Source organism: Pleurodeles waltl, chromosome 1_2, assembly GCF_031143425.1.
Source record: "Pleurodeles waltl isolate 20211129_DDA chromosome 1_2, aPleWal1.hap1.20221129, whole genome shotgun sequence".
In the NCBI taxonomy this organism is placed as follows: Eukaryota; Metazoa; Chordata; class Amphibia; order Caudata; family Salamandridae; genus Pleurodeles; species Pleurodeles waltl.
The window spans coordinates 795,762,308-795,778,362 of NC_090437.1; the positions used below are offsets into that span (position 1 = coordinate 795,762,308).

The 16,055-nt window shown below is 40.2% G+C and overlaps 1 protein-coding gene across 3 annotated transcripts in view; it reads left to right on the top strand.

Moving 5' to 3' along the window:
* PALLD (palladin, cytoskeletal associated protein) overlaps positions 1-16,055 on the top strand; it is an 847,172-nt gene that overhangs the window by 2,136 nt on the left and 828,981 nt on the right. For all 3 annotated transcript variants that reach the window (XM_069244048.1, XM_069244031.1, XM_069244040.1), the window contains exon 2: positions 7,547-8,810. In XM_069244048.1, coding sequence (XP_069100149.1) covers positions 7,675-8,810 — 1,136 coding nt within the window. In that variant the 5' untranslated portion in view covers positions 7,547-7,674. The remainder of the gene's footprint in view (positions 1-7,546; positions 8,811-16,055) is intronic.

The following is a 16,055-nucleotide window of genomic DNA, read 5'->3' on the forward strand; positions in this document are numbered from 1 at the left end:
AATATAAGAAACATAAAAAAATATATACATATATCTAAAACAGAACAGTTCATTAGGAGGATCACACAGGGCGCAGAGAAACTCAGATGTGGACAACAGAGAAAGCTGGAGACAGATAGGCTGTAGCCATTTATGTCGAAATGGGGCAAGGGATGGACAGACAAATAAAATATGGTTCGGCAAAGCAAAAATGGCACATTTTAGCTGATCCATGCCATTTCGCCATAAGCACATTCAAGGGTAACAATCCCTGCCGGAGCAGCATCCAAAAACGCCTAACCCTATGTGGGATATTCCACGAAATGTAGGGTTGTGTGTTTTTTTTTTTTTACTATTAAAGAATTTGCCTAATTCAAAAAGAAACTCTTTTTTGCACAGCTCTCAAGGTCCAGTGGAAAGCCTATGGACCACGTTGCCTGCTTCAATCCAATTTTCAATTGCAAGGGGGATATTGCCAAGACCTGATGACGGTCTAATTCCAACCTTTCTAGAGCATAGGAGAAATACTTATGAAGGGAGTACTTGACGTTATTATTATATGAAAAAAAGTCTATCCTTAACACAGCCCTTAGAGTATTCTCCTCGCTCCTTGAAAGCGAAGCGGGCCAACATACAAACTCCTGCTAATCCCTGGACAAACACACTTCGTAGACCCATTTCCAGGCTCAAGGCCACCACAGAAACAGCTGTATTAACAGACAGAAGTTTTCTAAGGATTTTACCTTCCAACTGATTCAAGAACCCCCATTTAGAGGTATCAATGAATTCCAAGCCATAAAGAAGGGATGCGGGAACTTTAGCTCAATAGACTGATAGGAAGTGCACAAAATGCCTTCTTCCTGTGGATATATATAGAGCACCTAAACCTCTTGCTTGAGAACCGGCTTTCAATTTGTTGGAAGAAATATGAGCTGTATCTCTAAGATTCCCACAAACTATTTTCCCTAAAAATGGATACGAGTTCACAATTTCCAAGTTTTGATTTCCTAAAGACCAATGGAAATTAGGAAGTTTCATCTTTTTATTTCCATGGAAACAAAGAACCTTGCTTTTTGTGACATTAACCTTTACAAAATGGGACTCAGAATACTTTGACAAAGACTGGACAAGATTCTGTAGACCTTCAAGAGTTAAGTCAACGATTATAATGTCGTCGGCATATAATAATCAACCAACTGAGTACCCACCTATTTGCGGCAGGAAACCCTTGCTCTGAGAGAAGAAAAAGGGAAAATCTGAGACATAAATTGGGAGAAAAGCAGAGGTGCCAAGAAACATCCTTGCTTTAGTCCATTCGGAGTGAATATCTCTTGAGATAAATCTTTTCTCCCTCTAAGAGAATTTTCCACCAAATAGAGAAGTGAAGTGCTATAACTAACTCAAGAAGAATAGGAGGCAAATCCAAATTGGCCTGCTTTCTCCATAGCAGATCTCTGTCCACTTTCTCAAACACCATAGAAAAATCAATGAAAGCGGCATAGACCACTCCCTGTCTTAGTTTTAAGTACTTTTCAGTAATAACTTGAAGCGCTGCAATATTATCCAGGTTGCTATGACTACGTCTAAACCCTGTTTGCTCCAGGGGGATAATATCATTCTCTTCTGCCCAAGTGGTAAGTCTGGAAAGCAGACATTTAGTAAAGACTTTCCCAACTGCGTCCAAAAGGGCAATCTGCCGATAGTTGACGGGACAATTACAATCCCCCTTCTTATATAAAGGCACAATAATACTAATAATCCAGGAGGGGGGAATGCTTCTGGAGAGAAAGCACCTTCTGAAGAACACAAAGAAGATCTTACGCTAAGAGCAAATATCTTGTTTTATCACAGAGATGGGAAGTTCTTCAGGGCCCGTAGCAACTGAAAGACGCATAGAGCAGATTACTTTCACAAATGCCATTATTTGCAACTGCATTGTCATGTCAGTGATGCACCAGATGAACATCTGCATTAAAAATAAGTTTTTTATTGAGTTCTTTGTTATTTTAATCATAAGAATGTAATGTACTAGAGGTATTGCAAGGGAAGAGGCAATGCATTTATGTAAATAAGAATCAATCATTGCATACCTAAATTGGTTTACACACTCTTAAAATGCTGCCAATTTGGCAGAATTTTAATTGTGAGTACACATGTAGAAACAGGTAAATGCCTACAAACATGCAAGCTTGTGATTGTTGACAAACACTGCTGGAAGGTTGTGACTGGCATTCCGTAAGGAATGCAAGACATTGACAACTGCTCTGGAGTCTTTAGAAACTGTTACTGAAGAATTACAGGAATAAAATAAAATCTACAATAGGTGTATATTTTCTGCAGTACTCCAATGTGTTGCATTTATTGTGTAACTTGATTGCCTACATTCTTACCGTTAATGAATGGGTAACATATTCTGAAGGACTACCTACCTAATCTTCTCATGGTCTCAGGAGGCCAGTGATGACCGAGGAAGAAGCTCTAGCTCTTGATAAAATCTCCAAAAGTCAACATAAACCTTAACATTTCTTCACCAGGATACCACTACTGTTTGGAATTCTCTCTCCATTCACCGAGAACTGTAATGATCCTCCTCTCTGTGATCAGGAAAGCCTTGGAAACCCATCTGTTGTACCAAAATCTATTATCTCTGCTTCTCCCTAAAATTGTCTGAAAATTACTCGGAAACTGTTGGTGCATGATTATTGTTGTTTTCTTTTGCATGTAAAGTGTGTATAGGGAGCATTATTACCACTTAGAACAATTTGTGCAGCTGAACTTCACAACATTAATATATACTCTTTATCAGTAATATCATGCAACTTGTTACTACCAGCCGGGACATACCTTAACATAGATTTTGATTAAATGACAACTGAGATTCCTTTTTTGCTTTTCAAACTGTATGCTGAGATTCTGACATCATTATGCAGTCTGTTGTGCTTTTTTTGTAACAACTATCTCTTTGATATTGAGATCGGTACATGGGATTCCTTTCGTCACATGGATTATCACTGGCGAGTGACTGTGTATGCTCACATGAGTTCTGCCATTGACGAGACTCAATTATATTATTTTGCTCATTGCACCACTTTTCATATGTACTGTCACAATTGTCGTGTTTATTCGGATGTTTCAGAACTCCGGGAGGTTTGACATCATTCCCGGCGTTGATTATTGAGACTTGGAACAATTCACCCCCTTTTGACTATTGAAGGAGTTTTCTAAGCCCTCTATATTCTCCAACACGGAGCACAGTACTCTGTGCCCCTGTCCGTTTCACCACTACACTTCTCTCTTTGAGTAGTGATGGAGCCATCTGAGACTTCCAGGAAATTGCAGTTGCCATTCTTTCTAGCAACAGTGAGAAATCTGGAAATTTAGCAACTGTTGTCCCACTTTTGGGACAATGACCTAATACACAAGATAGTGTTGTATAACCCTGTTGATGATTTTTCAAGCATTCTTGTTATTTCCTACAAGGATTGTAGAATTGTTGAGAGCCACGTGTCATCTGGTAGATGTGTGCTTCTGTTTGGGCACAGTGAGGGCAGTCATAGCTTACTGAGGAAAAACAAAACAGTGAGTTTTCTTTGGGGGTCATGTTTTCTCTAATTAGAAAGTGCACTGTATATATTTAAATGTTGCACTTCTTGACACTATGTGACTAAGCTAATCTGTATGAACATTCTAATTGTTTAAGTACCCTTCCAAAACCAGACCCTGCTTAACTTGAAAGCTCAAATAAGGGTATACCTATCATGTTTAGTAATGCCCTATAAAGCCAGGATGTGTATCCTCTGCTGTCCACCATTGCACAGAGAAGAAGTAGTAATGGGGTACAGTATTTCTAACATCCCATTACTTAGGCAACACCTCTCTCAGTGCCCCGTAGACAAGAAATTGTCCCTTAGGAAACTGGTGCAAGAAATTGACTCTTAGGGAGACAGTTATCTACCATCAGTGAATCAAATGTAATCAGAGACCATCTTTAAATAAATCACCCACTGTATTGATACCAACCAGTTCCCAGTTTGTGGGTCCCATAGCCATGTAATATCCACAGCCTTTGGATAGTCTACCCAGTGGAATTTCTGGAGTATAGGAGCTTACCTTTAAAAAAAAAAAAACTAACTGAAGTCCAACAACAGCCCAATGCCACTCTCACCAACCTAGGAAGTGTTTCTATCACTGAGCCTTCACAAGTCCTATCGCAGCTGGAAGGCCAGATAGTGCATCTTTGAGACATCTCTTTGAAAATATCCACAAATTTCAGTCATTTTCTCTTTCCTATAGGCCATTAGTTGAGGTCCCGGATGCCCGGGCTATCAATGCTCCATCTGAATGTGAGCCTGCTGACCTCCTCCCTGACACCCCCTCAACTCACCTGAAAGGACGCCTGTAAACAGAGGTGGAAGTGGATGGATGGCACCTATTGGGGCCAATGTGCCCATGTTGTTTTTCAATTTACAAAAACATAAAAACCATGCCTGGGTGGTTAATGCTGACTTTGAGGACCCTCCGGTTGGAAATGAAGAGGGTGTTGTGCATCCTGTGCCTTGAAGCTGAAAGGGACATTAGTGCTGGAATGATTTTTTGAGTGCGGGTGCTGACCAATAATTTAATCTCACTAAGGCATATGAGATATTTGACAGTGTTTCTTTGAAAATACAAATGTGCTGTCAGAAAAAACATTTAAGGACTCCCTTTGCTGTTCATTCTCTTCTAAACCCTTTTAAATGTTGTGGATGTGCTGCAGCACTTCTGGATTCCCTACTTCCAGCTCCACTGAAAGGGATGCGAGCCAAAGAAACAAGCCTTATCACCAGTGTGTCTGCTTCCTGAAAGAAATATAAATCTGTACAATTTGTTAATCACCAAAGGCAAAGGGTGATTGGGAGCCTGTTTAAACCTTAGTTGATGGAGTCACCTGAAGCTTCACATGCACAAAGATTTATTCTGTTTGGGAGATAATGTAAGGGGGTTATCAGCTGAGTTCTGCAACAATTTTTTTTAATGGACACATGAAAATGTTTGCACTACGTATAGTCTGACTAGGAATTGGCAAAATATATACTTGGAAAGCACTTGCTTTATCTCCTCCTGATTTAGATCTTGGCGCAGGGGTTACTCAGTTCCAACGGTGACAGATATCCCGTATGTGGAAATCTAAACGCCATAGAAAACAATGGTATTTAGATTTTGGCAGATGGGATATCCGTTTCCATTATTACGGAGCAACCTCTCCCTCGAGATCTAAATCATGCCCTAAATCATTGTGTGACAGGCAATACAATTTAAAAACAATAACTTACATATTAACAATGTTTTTGTCACATGTTGGGAACTCATAGCACTGTTAATACACAAGGCACGAATGAGGATTGAATTCTGTGACTCTCCTGTCACACATACAGACATTTGCAGTGATCGTGTGTGGATATAGCAGCCAATAGTTCAACTACAATTTGTTTTCATTTAAAAAGGTGTGTGTTATTTTAGATGCAGTTACCTGAAAGTAAAAAAACAACAACATCGTTTTTTAGCTCTCAAAATTCCAGTTCCGTTTTTTATGAACTTCAAGTGTTGTAAATGCAGGCAGCTTGAAAAAGTGACAAATAAACAAGGTTGCACTTCCAGGAAATCTTCATTTACAAGTACTAGCAGAGACATTTGCGCCCCTCTGAAATATATCCACAAACCCCTAGAGGGGCCTACCGCACAGTTTGAAGACCTTATCTCTGATGGAAGGAAATGCAGGCTGTTTGATGTATGATTTTCATAATCAGTAGATGTCGGCAGATCAGTTAGAACAAGGGGTCAGATGTAGGAAGATCTAGCTGCAAAAAATAGTCGCAAATTGCGACCAGTAAAGAATTTTATGAAGTGACGTATGACTAATAGGTCGATTCATAAAATTCTGATCCACAGTGAATCACAGTCCGAACTACCTCATGAATATTAATTAGGTAGGTGGCCAACTGCGACTCTTTGTGTGTGAAGGCCATCACAGGGATGGTGGCCTCCTAGGATAAACACAGCACAATGGTGGTGACCACCTCGCAATAAAGCAGACTTTTTTATTTATTTAAGTGCAGCCCATTTTCCTAAGACAGTGGTTTGTAAACGTTTGACTTCTCTGGACCCCCAATTAATCATTATTGGAGCTTGGGGACCCCCACTGCAGCATTATTGGAAGATGGGAACATCCCCACCCAAGCATTTTCGATCATTTGAACCGCAAAGCCATACAGAAAAATTACAGAAACAAACATTCATCAATTAAGTACACAAATATATATTCTATTTGATTTACAAACAAATATAAAACAATAAACATGTTGACTTTAATTGGAAGGTCGGAGCTTATCTAAATTAAGCTGCATCTACTCACAGTTCATACTATATTCTGTTTGATGCACTTACACTGCTCCCACAAATCAATCAGAGGATGCTAACTTTTAACCTTCAATTTCAGATTTCTCCACATTTAAAGAAGGTTTTAACATTTTCAGTTGTACATATTGCTTCTTTATTTAGATACACTTTATCTGTTTTCTAAGCATTTCCGGACCTCCTGAGTATGCTTGGTGGACTCTCAGTGGTCCCTGAACTACAGGTTGAGAACCTGTCCTAGGAGGAAACAAGGCTGCCTTAAAAAAAGTTTTTATTTATAAAAGTGTAAGAATTGTCCATGGACCTCTGGGAGGGACTGAAGAGCTTAGGGGTAAGGGAACCAGTAAATTCTGTAAAAGGGGAAAGGGTCTCAACTGAATGTCTGGGGAACTATGCTGTCCAATATGCTGGAGTTATTACTGAATCAAAAATAGTCTGACAACATAATGCTGTATTTGCTAATAGGAAAAAATTAAAACAACTTCCAAAAAATAGCAGTAGCGGACCACTGTCTACTCCCATAAAAACTTTTTTTAAGATACACAAAGGGGCAGATTTAGGAAAAAACGGTTGCAGAAATATGGTCATTAATTGTGACCAGAAAACAATTTTATGAACTGACACATGACTAATAGGTCAGTTTGTAAAAGCGTGATTCACCTTGGGTCACCACCCAACCTACCTCTTGAACATTAATGAGGTAGGTCACAAATTGCGACTCATTGTGATTGATTAAATTCACAGGGATGATGGTCTGCTTGTATTAACATGCCACAGTGGCTCTTCTTTCAAAAAATTGGGGATGCATAAAAAAGGAAAGGTTTTTTTAAAACAAAAGTTTAAGAATTTACAGTGGACCATTACCTACGCCCCAAAAATGTTTTTTAGGGGGCCATTCCCCTTTTTAAATGCATTTCAACTCTAACACAGGAGTTGGTCATTTTTCAAAGTTTCACAATTATATTATGATGTACATAGTTAGTGCAAATATTCAAAAGCTGCCCTTACGAGATGGTCTTCGGTAAAGTTCCCAAAGTAGTTTATGAATTCTAGATAATTGGGATTTAGTTTCTACATAACATTGGCCAGATTTGGTAAAGCGTTAAGTGCGTACATTTTAACATAAAAATTTCCTACTAAGTACACTTTTTCTTTCTTTCTTTTTTTTTTGCAGAACCCAGATTTGTATGTATGACCAAACGGCATGCAAGATCAGACCTGTGAGCAGACGTACCGGTCTCTTTACAGTTGAAGGAGGCATATTGCTCTGAGACAAAAACTCTATAGGCTTGCTCTGAAACTATGTCCGAAGGTTCCTCACTTGATTCTTTCTATGATTCATTATCTGACCTGAATGTGGCAGACATGGATGGCGACTTACCGCCTGAACTGTCAGATTTTCTCAGCCAAGATGAGATCGACAAGAGTCTTGACCTTGCCCGTGAGGCGTTTTCTAGCTCAGAAGCTGGAAACTTGAGCCCGGAACCAGAAAGTGAGCAATTTTTAAGCCTGTCTTCTTTGGATCCGTCCCCAACGCCTAATGAGGACACTCAAATTATTAAGCCAGAGACATTAAACATACCTCATGTCAGTTGCCAAATGACAACAACAACAACTGCTAGTGCTACGTCAAAACAAGTTCCAACCACACAACCACGCAAAAAAAATGCTGCTGTTGCAAATGAGATTCAAACTATCATTACACCTCTTTTAGTCGCAAGGCCCAGCTTGATCCGAAGCCTTCAGTCTCAGTCCTCTGCTGCAAAAAGTACAGCAAAACATGCTCCGAACCCCGTGAAGCCAGGATACAATGATGCATCCTCTCGAAATGACCTTTGTAACAAAGCTGCTAATTTTATTGAAGAACTTTCCTCCATTTTTAGAGACAAGTCAAAACCCCGGGGAAGAAGTTCTGATGGAAACTCTTCTTCACCTGATAGTGGTTATCTTTCCCCAAAAAACGTCCAGATACCTCATAGCAAAGCTTCTTCGATTAGTAAACAAGTCAAACCTCAACCAGAAGTTAAGTCTGAAGCAAAGCTACCAATAAAGATTCCTGGAGATTCTTGCACTGTAGGTTCTTCCCTTGAAACTAAGAACCAAGTCATTCAGAAGGGAGAAACTGTAGCTGAACGCCATGTTGCGGCTGTAAATGACCACCCTTTACTTCCACAGAAACAGGTTGCTGACAACCAGGTTCCAAAAATAAGCAACCCCCCTTTACTTCCACAGGAACAGGTTGCTGACAACCATGTTGCAAATATAAGCAACACCCCTTTAGTTCCATGTGAACCTGTGGCTGATTGCCAGGTTACACCTGTGCGTGATCACCCTCTGCCTCCACGGTTTATTCAAAAGTTGAAGAGTCAAGAAGTTGCAGAAGGAAGTATGGTTCGGCTGGAATGCAGAGTCTCTGGAAACCCAGCACCCCTTGTCAGGTAAGCCTAGGGAAAGAGTTGGTTAATAGCACTGGGATGACTGAGTCTATATGGCAGGATATGTGACAAACATTCTTTGGCAACAATGGCTCCTGATTGCTTGTGGCTTCTGTGTATCCCTGGTTTGGTATACTGTCAATTAAACCGGAACTTGAAACCGGTCATTTGCATGTTCTAAATAAGCTCACAATCGGAACCCCTAAATCACTGGAACTTCCGGGTGATACATTTCAGCAGCGCAGTGCCATAATCATTTGCTGAACCAATCAGTATTTACTAAAGCGCAATGAAAAGTCAACAAAGGTGAACTGACATCATGGATCTTGTTCTTCCGGCTTACAAAATACTTTGGCTGAGTTGGTGTTGTAAGTTAGAAAACATGCAAGTTCTGTTCTCAAAAAGAAATGTGAAAAGTTGTGAATTGTTGAATATTGTTATAGTTAATTTCTCTTTGTTGTAGTTTCTTTTGTATGTAGTAGAGAAACCATTGTGGTAGTCAGTGTTTTGTCAGTTCCCGCAGGAGCATGCACCTCGATGAAATAACAAAGGCCCCTGATGTATGAACGCCTTTACCCATAGACACAGAATGGATAAAGTCCTTTGATACTTCCTGCTAAGGGTGAGGGCATAGTAGGATGTGCAATGTTGGCCCTTACACCTGTTGATAGATGTGCGAGAATAATGTGTGTCCTTTAACCAATATAGAGCAGATGTTACTAGTAGTAGTTATGAAAAGTGCATCCTAATTGTAGGCGCAGTTATGTTGGTCAAGTGTGTTGTTGAGAAGAACATCCGTTATCAGGAAAAAGTACAGACTATGTTGGGACTTTAAAGTTAGTCACTTACTGCGCCTGACCTTACAACATATTGAATGTATTTTAGGCATTTGGTCTGTACATACATGACAGACACTGTAATATTTTACTGCAGATTTTAGCATTCTTATTTACTTTATTGTTTTTGTCTATATCATATTTATAAACTGAAAACGTCAACTTACTATGTCACGCTTATTGCCAACTTCCTAAGTGATTGCTGTGTGTGAAAGAGACGTGGATGGGCTGTGGAGGGGGCTGAGTCTTGATGCAGAGCACTGAAAGGTCCGATCCTACTGAAACCCGGACAGAAACTTCCAGTGTTGTCCGGGGGTGGGTGCAAGACCCCTGATGGACATCAGCTGCGCAGAGCCTTTAAATACGACATGGAAACCCATTCTTTGTAAGGTTTCTAGTTCACCTCTGTTTTGCACCGATAGAGGCTTTTCATAGGGTGACAGTGTGAAGAGAGCACTGTGTGCGTCAGCAGGTTTGCACTTCTGATTATCTGTTAGTCTGTTCCTTGGATATCTTTTTTGTATATTGAAGTACTTCAAACTTCGACATTTGTTGTGTTACAACACACAATCTAGCAAGTTTATGTTGTCTAGTGACAATTTCAGTATGGCTCATAAAGGGCAGGTGGTAAAATAATGTATTACTAATTGGATGTGCTTATTCTGTATGTTTTCTGCATTGTGACGTTCGTGTGATAGTGTATCCAGGATGCACACATTTTCTTACACTAGTCACTTTACTGTACTTCATAGAAATGATTTCAGTATTCTGTGCAGCTTGGCTGTATTGCTAAATCTTGCAAGCTTAGATGTGCTGCACCAATATGGCCGGATTCAGAAAGATGGATATTTAGGTCCGTATTTAGAGTTCGGTAGCTTTGAAAACTGCTGTGAATCAGTTGTTCTAAAGTTGTGTTTCCCGGGTCTATTCAAACTTGTGGGCAACTGCTGGCTTTGCCAAAGGAAACTTCTAGGGTAGTCGCACATCTGTCAAAGGGCTGCTAGGTCACTGTAATAGTGACGCTGCCCTGTTGTATCCTTTGTAACCATCACTGATATCCCCTGTCCGCCATGTCCGCAGGGGTAGTTAAAAGGCAGAACCTCCTCCATATGCAGAGAGAAATCTCCCCGTGTATCAGAGCTATTTTTTACGTACAAGAAAATAAACTGCTTCGTTGGGATTTATGAGTTTTCTCTAAACAAGTGAATTTGCCGAGTGCGTGCTTAAAACAATGTGTCCTCTCAAAAAACCTTCAGTGCTGTGAGGGGATATGCTATAGACTGTTATAACATTGATGTAAATTCCATTTTGGTAGAATTTTTTTCTGTCACTCGGATAAAACTTGGAAGGGACCAGGGGAGGTGTGACATTAATGGCCAAGAGCATTTGGAGGCTTGTACCCTCTGAGGTGGCGAAGTCCGCTATTTCTGAGGCCGTAGTCTGCAGGTGTATCAGGGCTCCCCAGTTTGCAATAGTATTAATGCTCTTGTACATACCACCTGAGGCTCAACTAAGTCTTGAGGACAACCTAACAGACCTTGACAACTCCTTAATCAGATATGGATAACCATTTCTGGTTGTGGGAGACTTTAAGTCTGGAATGACCAAGGTATAGTCTGGGCTTGAAGCAAATAGCATCTGTATCCACTCTTGGTTACAGCCATATGAGTGATGGAGTACTGACCTGCAGAAAACTTAGATCCACAGAAGCCTTTTATATGGTCCAATCCTCCTTTTATTTATACGTCCTGGACTATCAGAAGTTGTAAGCCAAACCTGCACAAGTAAGAACAAAATGCTAAAACCAAAGCTAGCTGAAGAACCTAAACATGCAGGATACTGAATTAGGTCTGAGACATTTTTGTTTGTCTACAATCACTTTACTTGCTGTCTGATATGATCGTGAAACCCTAATGGAAACATTGGTTGTCAGCAGACCTACATCACATTAATGCTACGGGTTCTGAAGCCATAATTAAATTGTGCTTGCCAAGAAGCAGTATTCTGGTGGGTGGGTGGGATGCAGTGATGAGTATCTGAAACGGAGAATTATCTAGATTACTCAGTTGCACTTTACAGAGGTAGGTCAGATTGCCCAAGCACACTTTCCGTGGCAAGAATATCGCAAAGATCCAGAATATTTTTAATTAGGTTTTAAAGAGTATAGCTGCAATCATGAATGAAATATTTTTGTTTATTTGTTTTGATTTGTGAGGCGAAGTGTTTGTAAGACTTAGAGTTATAGCTGAACAAAGGGGGTGAATTCTGTAGTATAGAATGCAGACAGAATATCTTTGAGCTACTGTGTGATCCATGTTGTGATGCAAGTCATTGAATCAATTTACTTATTCTATCTTGATTTTCAGCTTCTATTAGATAAACCCTTCTACAATAGTTTGTTTTCATTTCTGCACATTTTTCAGCGAGGTAAATACCTACAATAAAATGTGGAATATTGCATGGAACTACATTTACAATAAATTACCTAGTTTTCAAAACAGACGTAGCCATTTAATGCTGCTGACTATTATGCAGCAGTGAATATGAAACTATTTAACTTTTCTTGGAATTTGGGTAGTGTGCATGTTTGTATGCCGTCTACTGTCCTAAACTTTTGCATTTCCCTCTGTGGCGAGTGGTATGAATGTAATATCAGAGCATGGTTCACTGCATCCCTGGAAGGTGTCTTCATCAAGCTCTAGAGCAGCTACATGGTTGCCACCATATGTCAAAGCAGAAGGTCTACTTTCAAGTGTGATGTCATTATTAGTTGCTATCGGGAATTGTGGTGGTATTTTTTAATATTTTGTTTCAGGGCCCCTTTTTCTCTGAAATTAAAATAGTCCATGTATCTAGCACAATGTATTACTTGGACATTCTTGCCATTTTACCTTATACATTGGGGTATACCGCTGGCTAGTAAGAAATAAATAACTAAATAAATGTAATATGTGACTAACATTGTAAGGCATGTGGATTGGCTGGAAGTGTGGCCCATCATCCCTGGATCCTGAATGGCTTTTGGTTTGAAGTCTGCCTCAATCATCTTAGCACCTTACTAGGATGTGTCCATGACCCTCATCTACATAGCTGTCCTGTTTGTCTTGTGTGAGGTATTTTTTTTATCACCCTTGTGGGCAGGGGAAGTTTTGTTTTGAAAGTATGCCTACTCGTGCATATGTGCATCATTGGCTGCTGAGAGGCATTGTAAAAGAGTATCTTGTACAAACAAATAAGTGAGCCCGCCCAACAATAAGAATTTGAAGTGAGTCTTTAATTTTTCCAATAAGATTTTATTGTGCATCAAGCAATTGATCCAATTGTTCAGATTTCCTTAAAGGTATAGCCAACATGTGTTTCACCCTTTACATGGCTGAAAGCCTGGGGCTCTTTCAAGGCTTTAGGTACAGTCTACAGTATAGTTTCATTCATGATTCAGTACGGACTCAAACCGGACTGACCATGCAGCCATGCGAATTGGGGATTTAGCCCTGGACTGGATGTATTTATCATGGATATGAGCTCTTCCTAAATATTGACTATTATTTATTTGATCATCGTACTTCAAGAACAAATCTGTTTCTAACTTCGTAAAAAATAGTCCATCCTATGCAAGCGTGGGCATGCATGGGTTAATGTGCCCGTCACCAGTGTTGTACTGTTAATGAATGGCATTTGTTAGAAGCATAAGTCTTACCCTATAGTTGTATGGTTTTTAGCTCCTTCTTAAGCCTTTATGAAGGCAGCATAGATTGCAGTGCTGCATACACAATCGTGCAAGAAAAAGAAAATAATTAGTGAGATCATCAATGCTATCAATCTGTTCTCTTCTTTTAATGAACATATGACTAAAATGCTGACTTATTAAAGTTTATCCTAGCCCACAGAACAATAATAAGTCACAGATTGTCTACTATATAGTTTGGTACCTGTAGAGAGCCATTATAAGCAGTTGTTATGAGCTGCAATGCTACTCATGCTTGCTAGTACCCATAACGTCTCCTACAATAAATGCATTGGAAAGCAAAAGAGAGAAAACAGCACAGTGACCCAAGAGTAATACAAAAAATGATCTAAAAAGAAGGGGCGATTAGCAGTAGATTTAATCGGTCTCTGAGTCCTCTCCACAGTATGCCCAGCGAGGAAAGTGGCGTGAGTCAAGGTGGTCGCTATCATGAAGCCGAGACACGCCTACAGTATGTACAGGCAGAGTGCCAAGCGCGGAGGGAAATGTAGTTCAAATTGTCAGAGATATCAAACCTACATCTGTTGTGCAGTAAGAATAATGGGAGGTGTAGTTCTTATTTCATAATGAGTGTACACAGGAAGGCTGATTATTATACCTACCATAATGCACGTGTAGGCAGTAAAAATGTTTATTATAAACTGTATGAGTAAAACTATCTGAGAAAAAGGAAACTATCATGCTAAATGGCTGTGCCTAGTAGGAAAAATAATGATAAAAACATGGGCAATTGGTTTACGTCATTTAGACAGCCACCAGAACCAGGGAAAGGTAGTGGGGCGGGGGGAGGGCTTTCTTGGGAAGGAGGGTACAATAAGTAAAGAAAAAAAAGCTTACCTGCCTCTCGTCATTCGCCACTCACTGTTGTTGTTCTCCACCTAGCAATGCAGCTGGGTTGGATAGATGTCAGTGCGCATGTCTGTGTGGCTATCCTAAGATGGCCGGCCAAACTGGCATGGGCACTAGCAGGAGTGCCCACCACTCCTCTTGGTCCTCCACCATTTTTTATGGCCCTGTTCCCAAAACTCGGGTCCTAACAAAAAATGAAATGATAATAAACATGTTATTATCATTTCATTTTTCGTTTGCCTTTGCTGGCAGGGGCAACGCTCCTCCGCATAACAGAGGGGGCACACCTGCATTTAGATGTAAAGATTAGACATTGAACATGAAGCATAATGGGACATATAGGGCCCCATTATGAGTTTGGCGGACGGAAAACTCCATCTGCAAAACTCCTGACAGGGTGGATGCCGCCTATGTAGCGACCTCCCTGCCAGACCTATTTTGGATTTCCTGCTAGGTCGGTGGGCGCTGGCCTAGTGGGAAACAGGCTACAGCATTGTCTCCCGCACGGAATCAAACCAGCGGTATAGCTCTTGCCTGCAGGGTGCACCAGCACCCTCACAATGTTCACTGTCTGCAAAGCATACAGTGAACATTGCAACAGTGAGGGGGCCCCCCTTGGGCCTCCTGCACCCGTTCTCCACCAGCCTTTTCATGGCGGTGCTACCACCAAGAAACACTCTGATCACAGTTCAGAAAAAATGTTAACCACTCTCCCTGGGTTTACACCAGTGTTTAATATGTAAATAAAAAACAATCCGGTGCCCAAAGCTGTCCTCTGAAACACGCGGCTGCTGCAATTAAATGTGCGTGCACAAAATACTGAGGCAGAGCAATCCTGAAGCCATCTCGGGCCTCTTTAATCCATTTACAGGCACTCCCTGCTCCTGCAGCTCACTTTTGACCCTTGCTCTTGGCAGAAATAACTTTCTTTCTTTCTTTCTTTCTTCAGGGATGAATGTACCATTCTTTCTTTCGTCAGGGATGAATGTACCATGCAAACTTTCCGCACCCTGTCACTTGTACTGCCTGCCACTTCGAAGAGTTTTACTTACAAATAAAATTGCACCAGATTGTTGCAATATTTTGTGTGAGTTAATCGGTTTACAAGTGAATGAATCAGCTTTTTAAATCTTGGCATTTGCGCACTTAAGTTGAAATTAGATGCGAAAACGGCCCGTGAATCGGGCAATGATTTTTATTTCATGTTTCTTTAAGTGCATTAACTCCCTAATTTTGGCAATATACTTTGGACATAATTTGATCTATTTATTTTTCATGTTTACAGATGCGATGGGTTGAATAATTGATATATTTTCTCATATCTGTTGTTTATCACAGTTTCTGTAGCAGTCGCCACAGTATCATTGCCCAAAACTGCTAAACCAATTTTGCGCGGTGCCAGTATATGGTTTACTAAATTTGCACAGCATTGAGTACATTTCTGGATTCAGTAGGCGTTAGCATTACAACTATGTAAAATAAATGGCTCAGATGAAATATGAAAATACCTTTTGCCTTATGGACTGTTTTTTTAAGGTGACTCATTGTGTGTAGTTAAGATTACAAAAATCATCCTATCTTGCTCTCCGTCTTACTATTGATGTAACAAGCCATTCTTAATTTGCTAGTTATAGTTAAATTTTCAAATGAAAAACATCTGTATCTTAACATTTTTGATTATTGTTCATTCGTATATTTGTGGATCTTCAAACTTTTGTAGCACAATATAACTTGTGTGTCTCTCCAGGGGTCAGACAGGCCTATAGAGCAATCGGGCAATGACCCATGGCTGGCATGACAGGTCACTGTTCTTTTGGC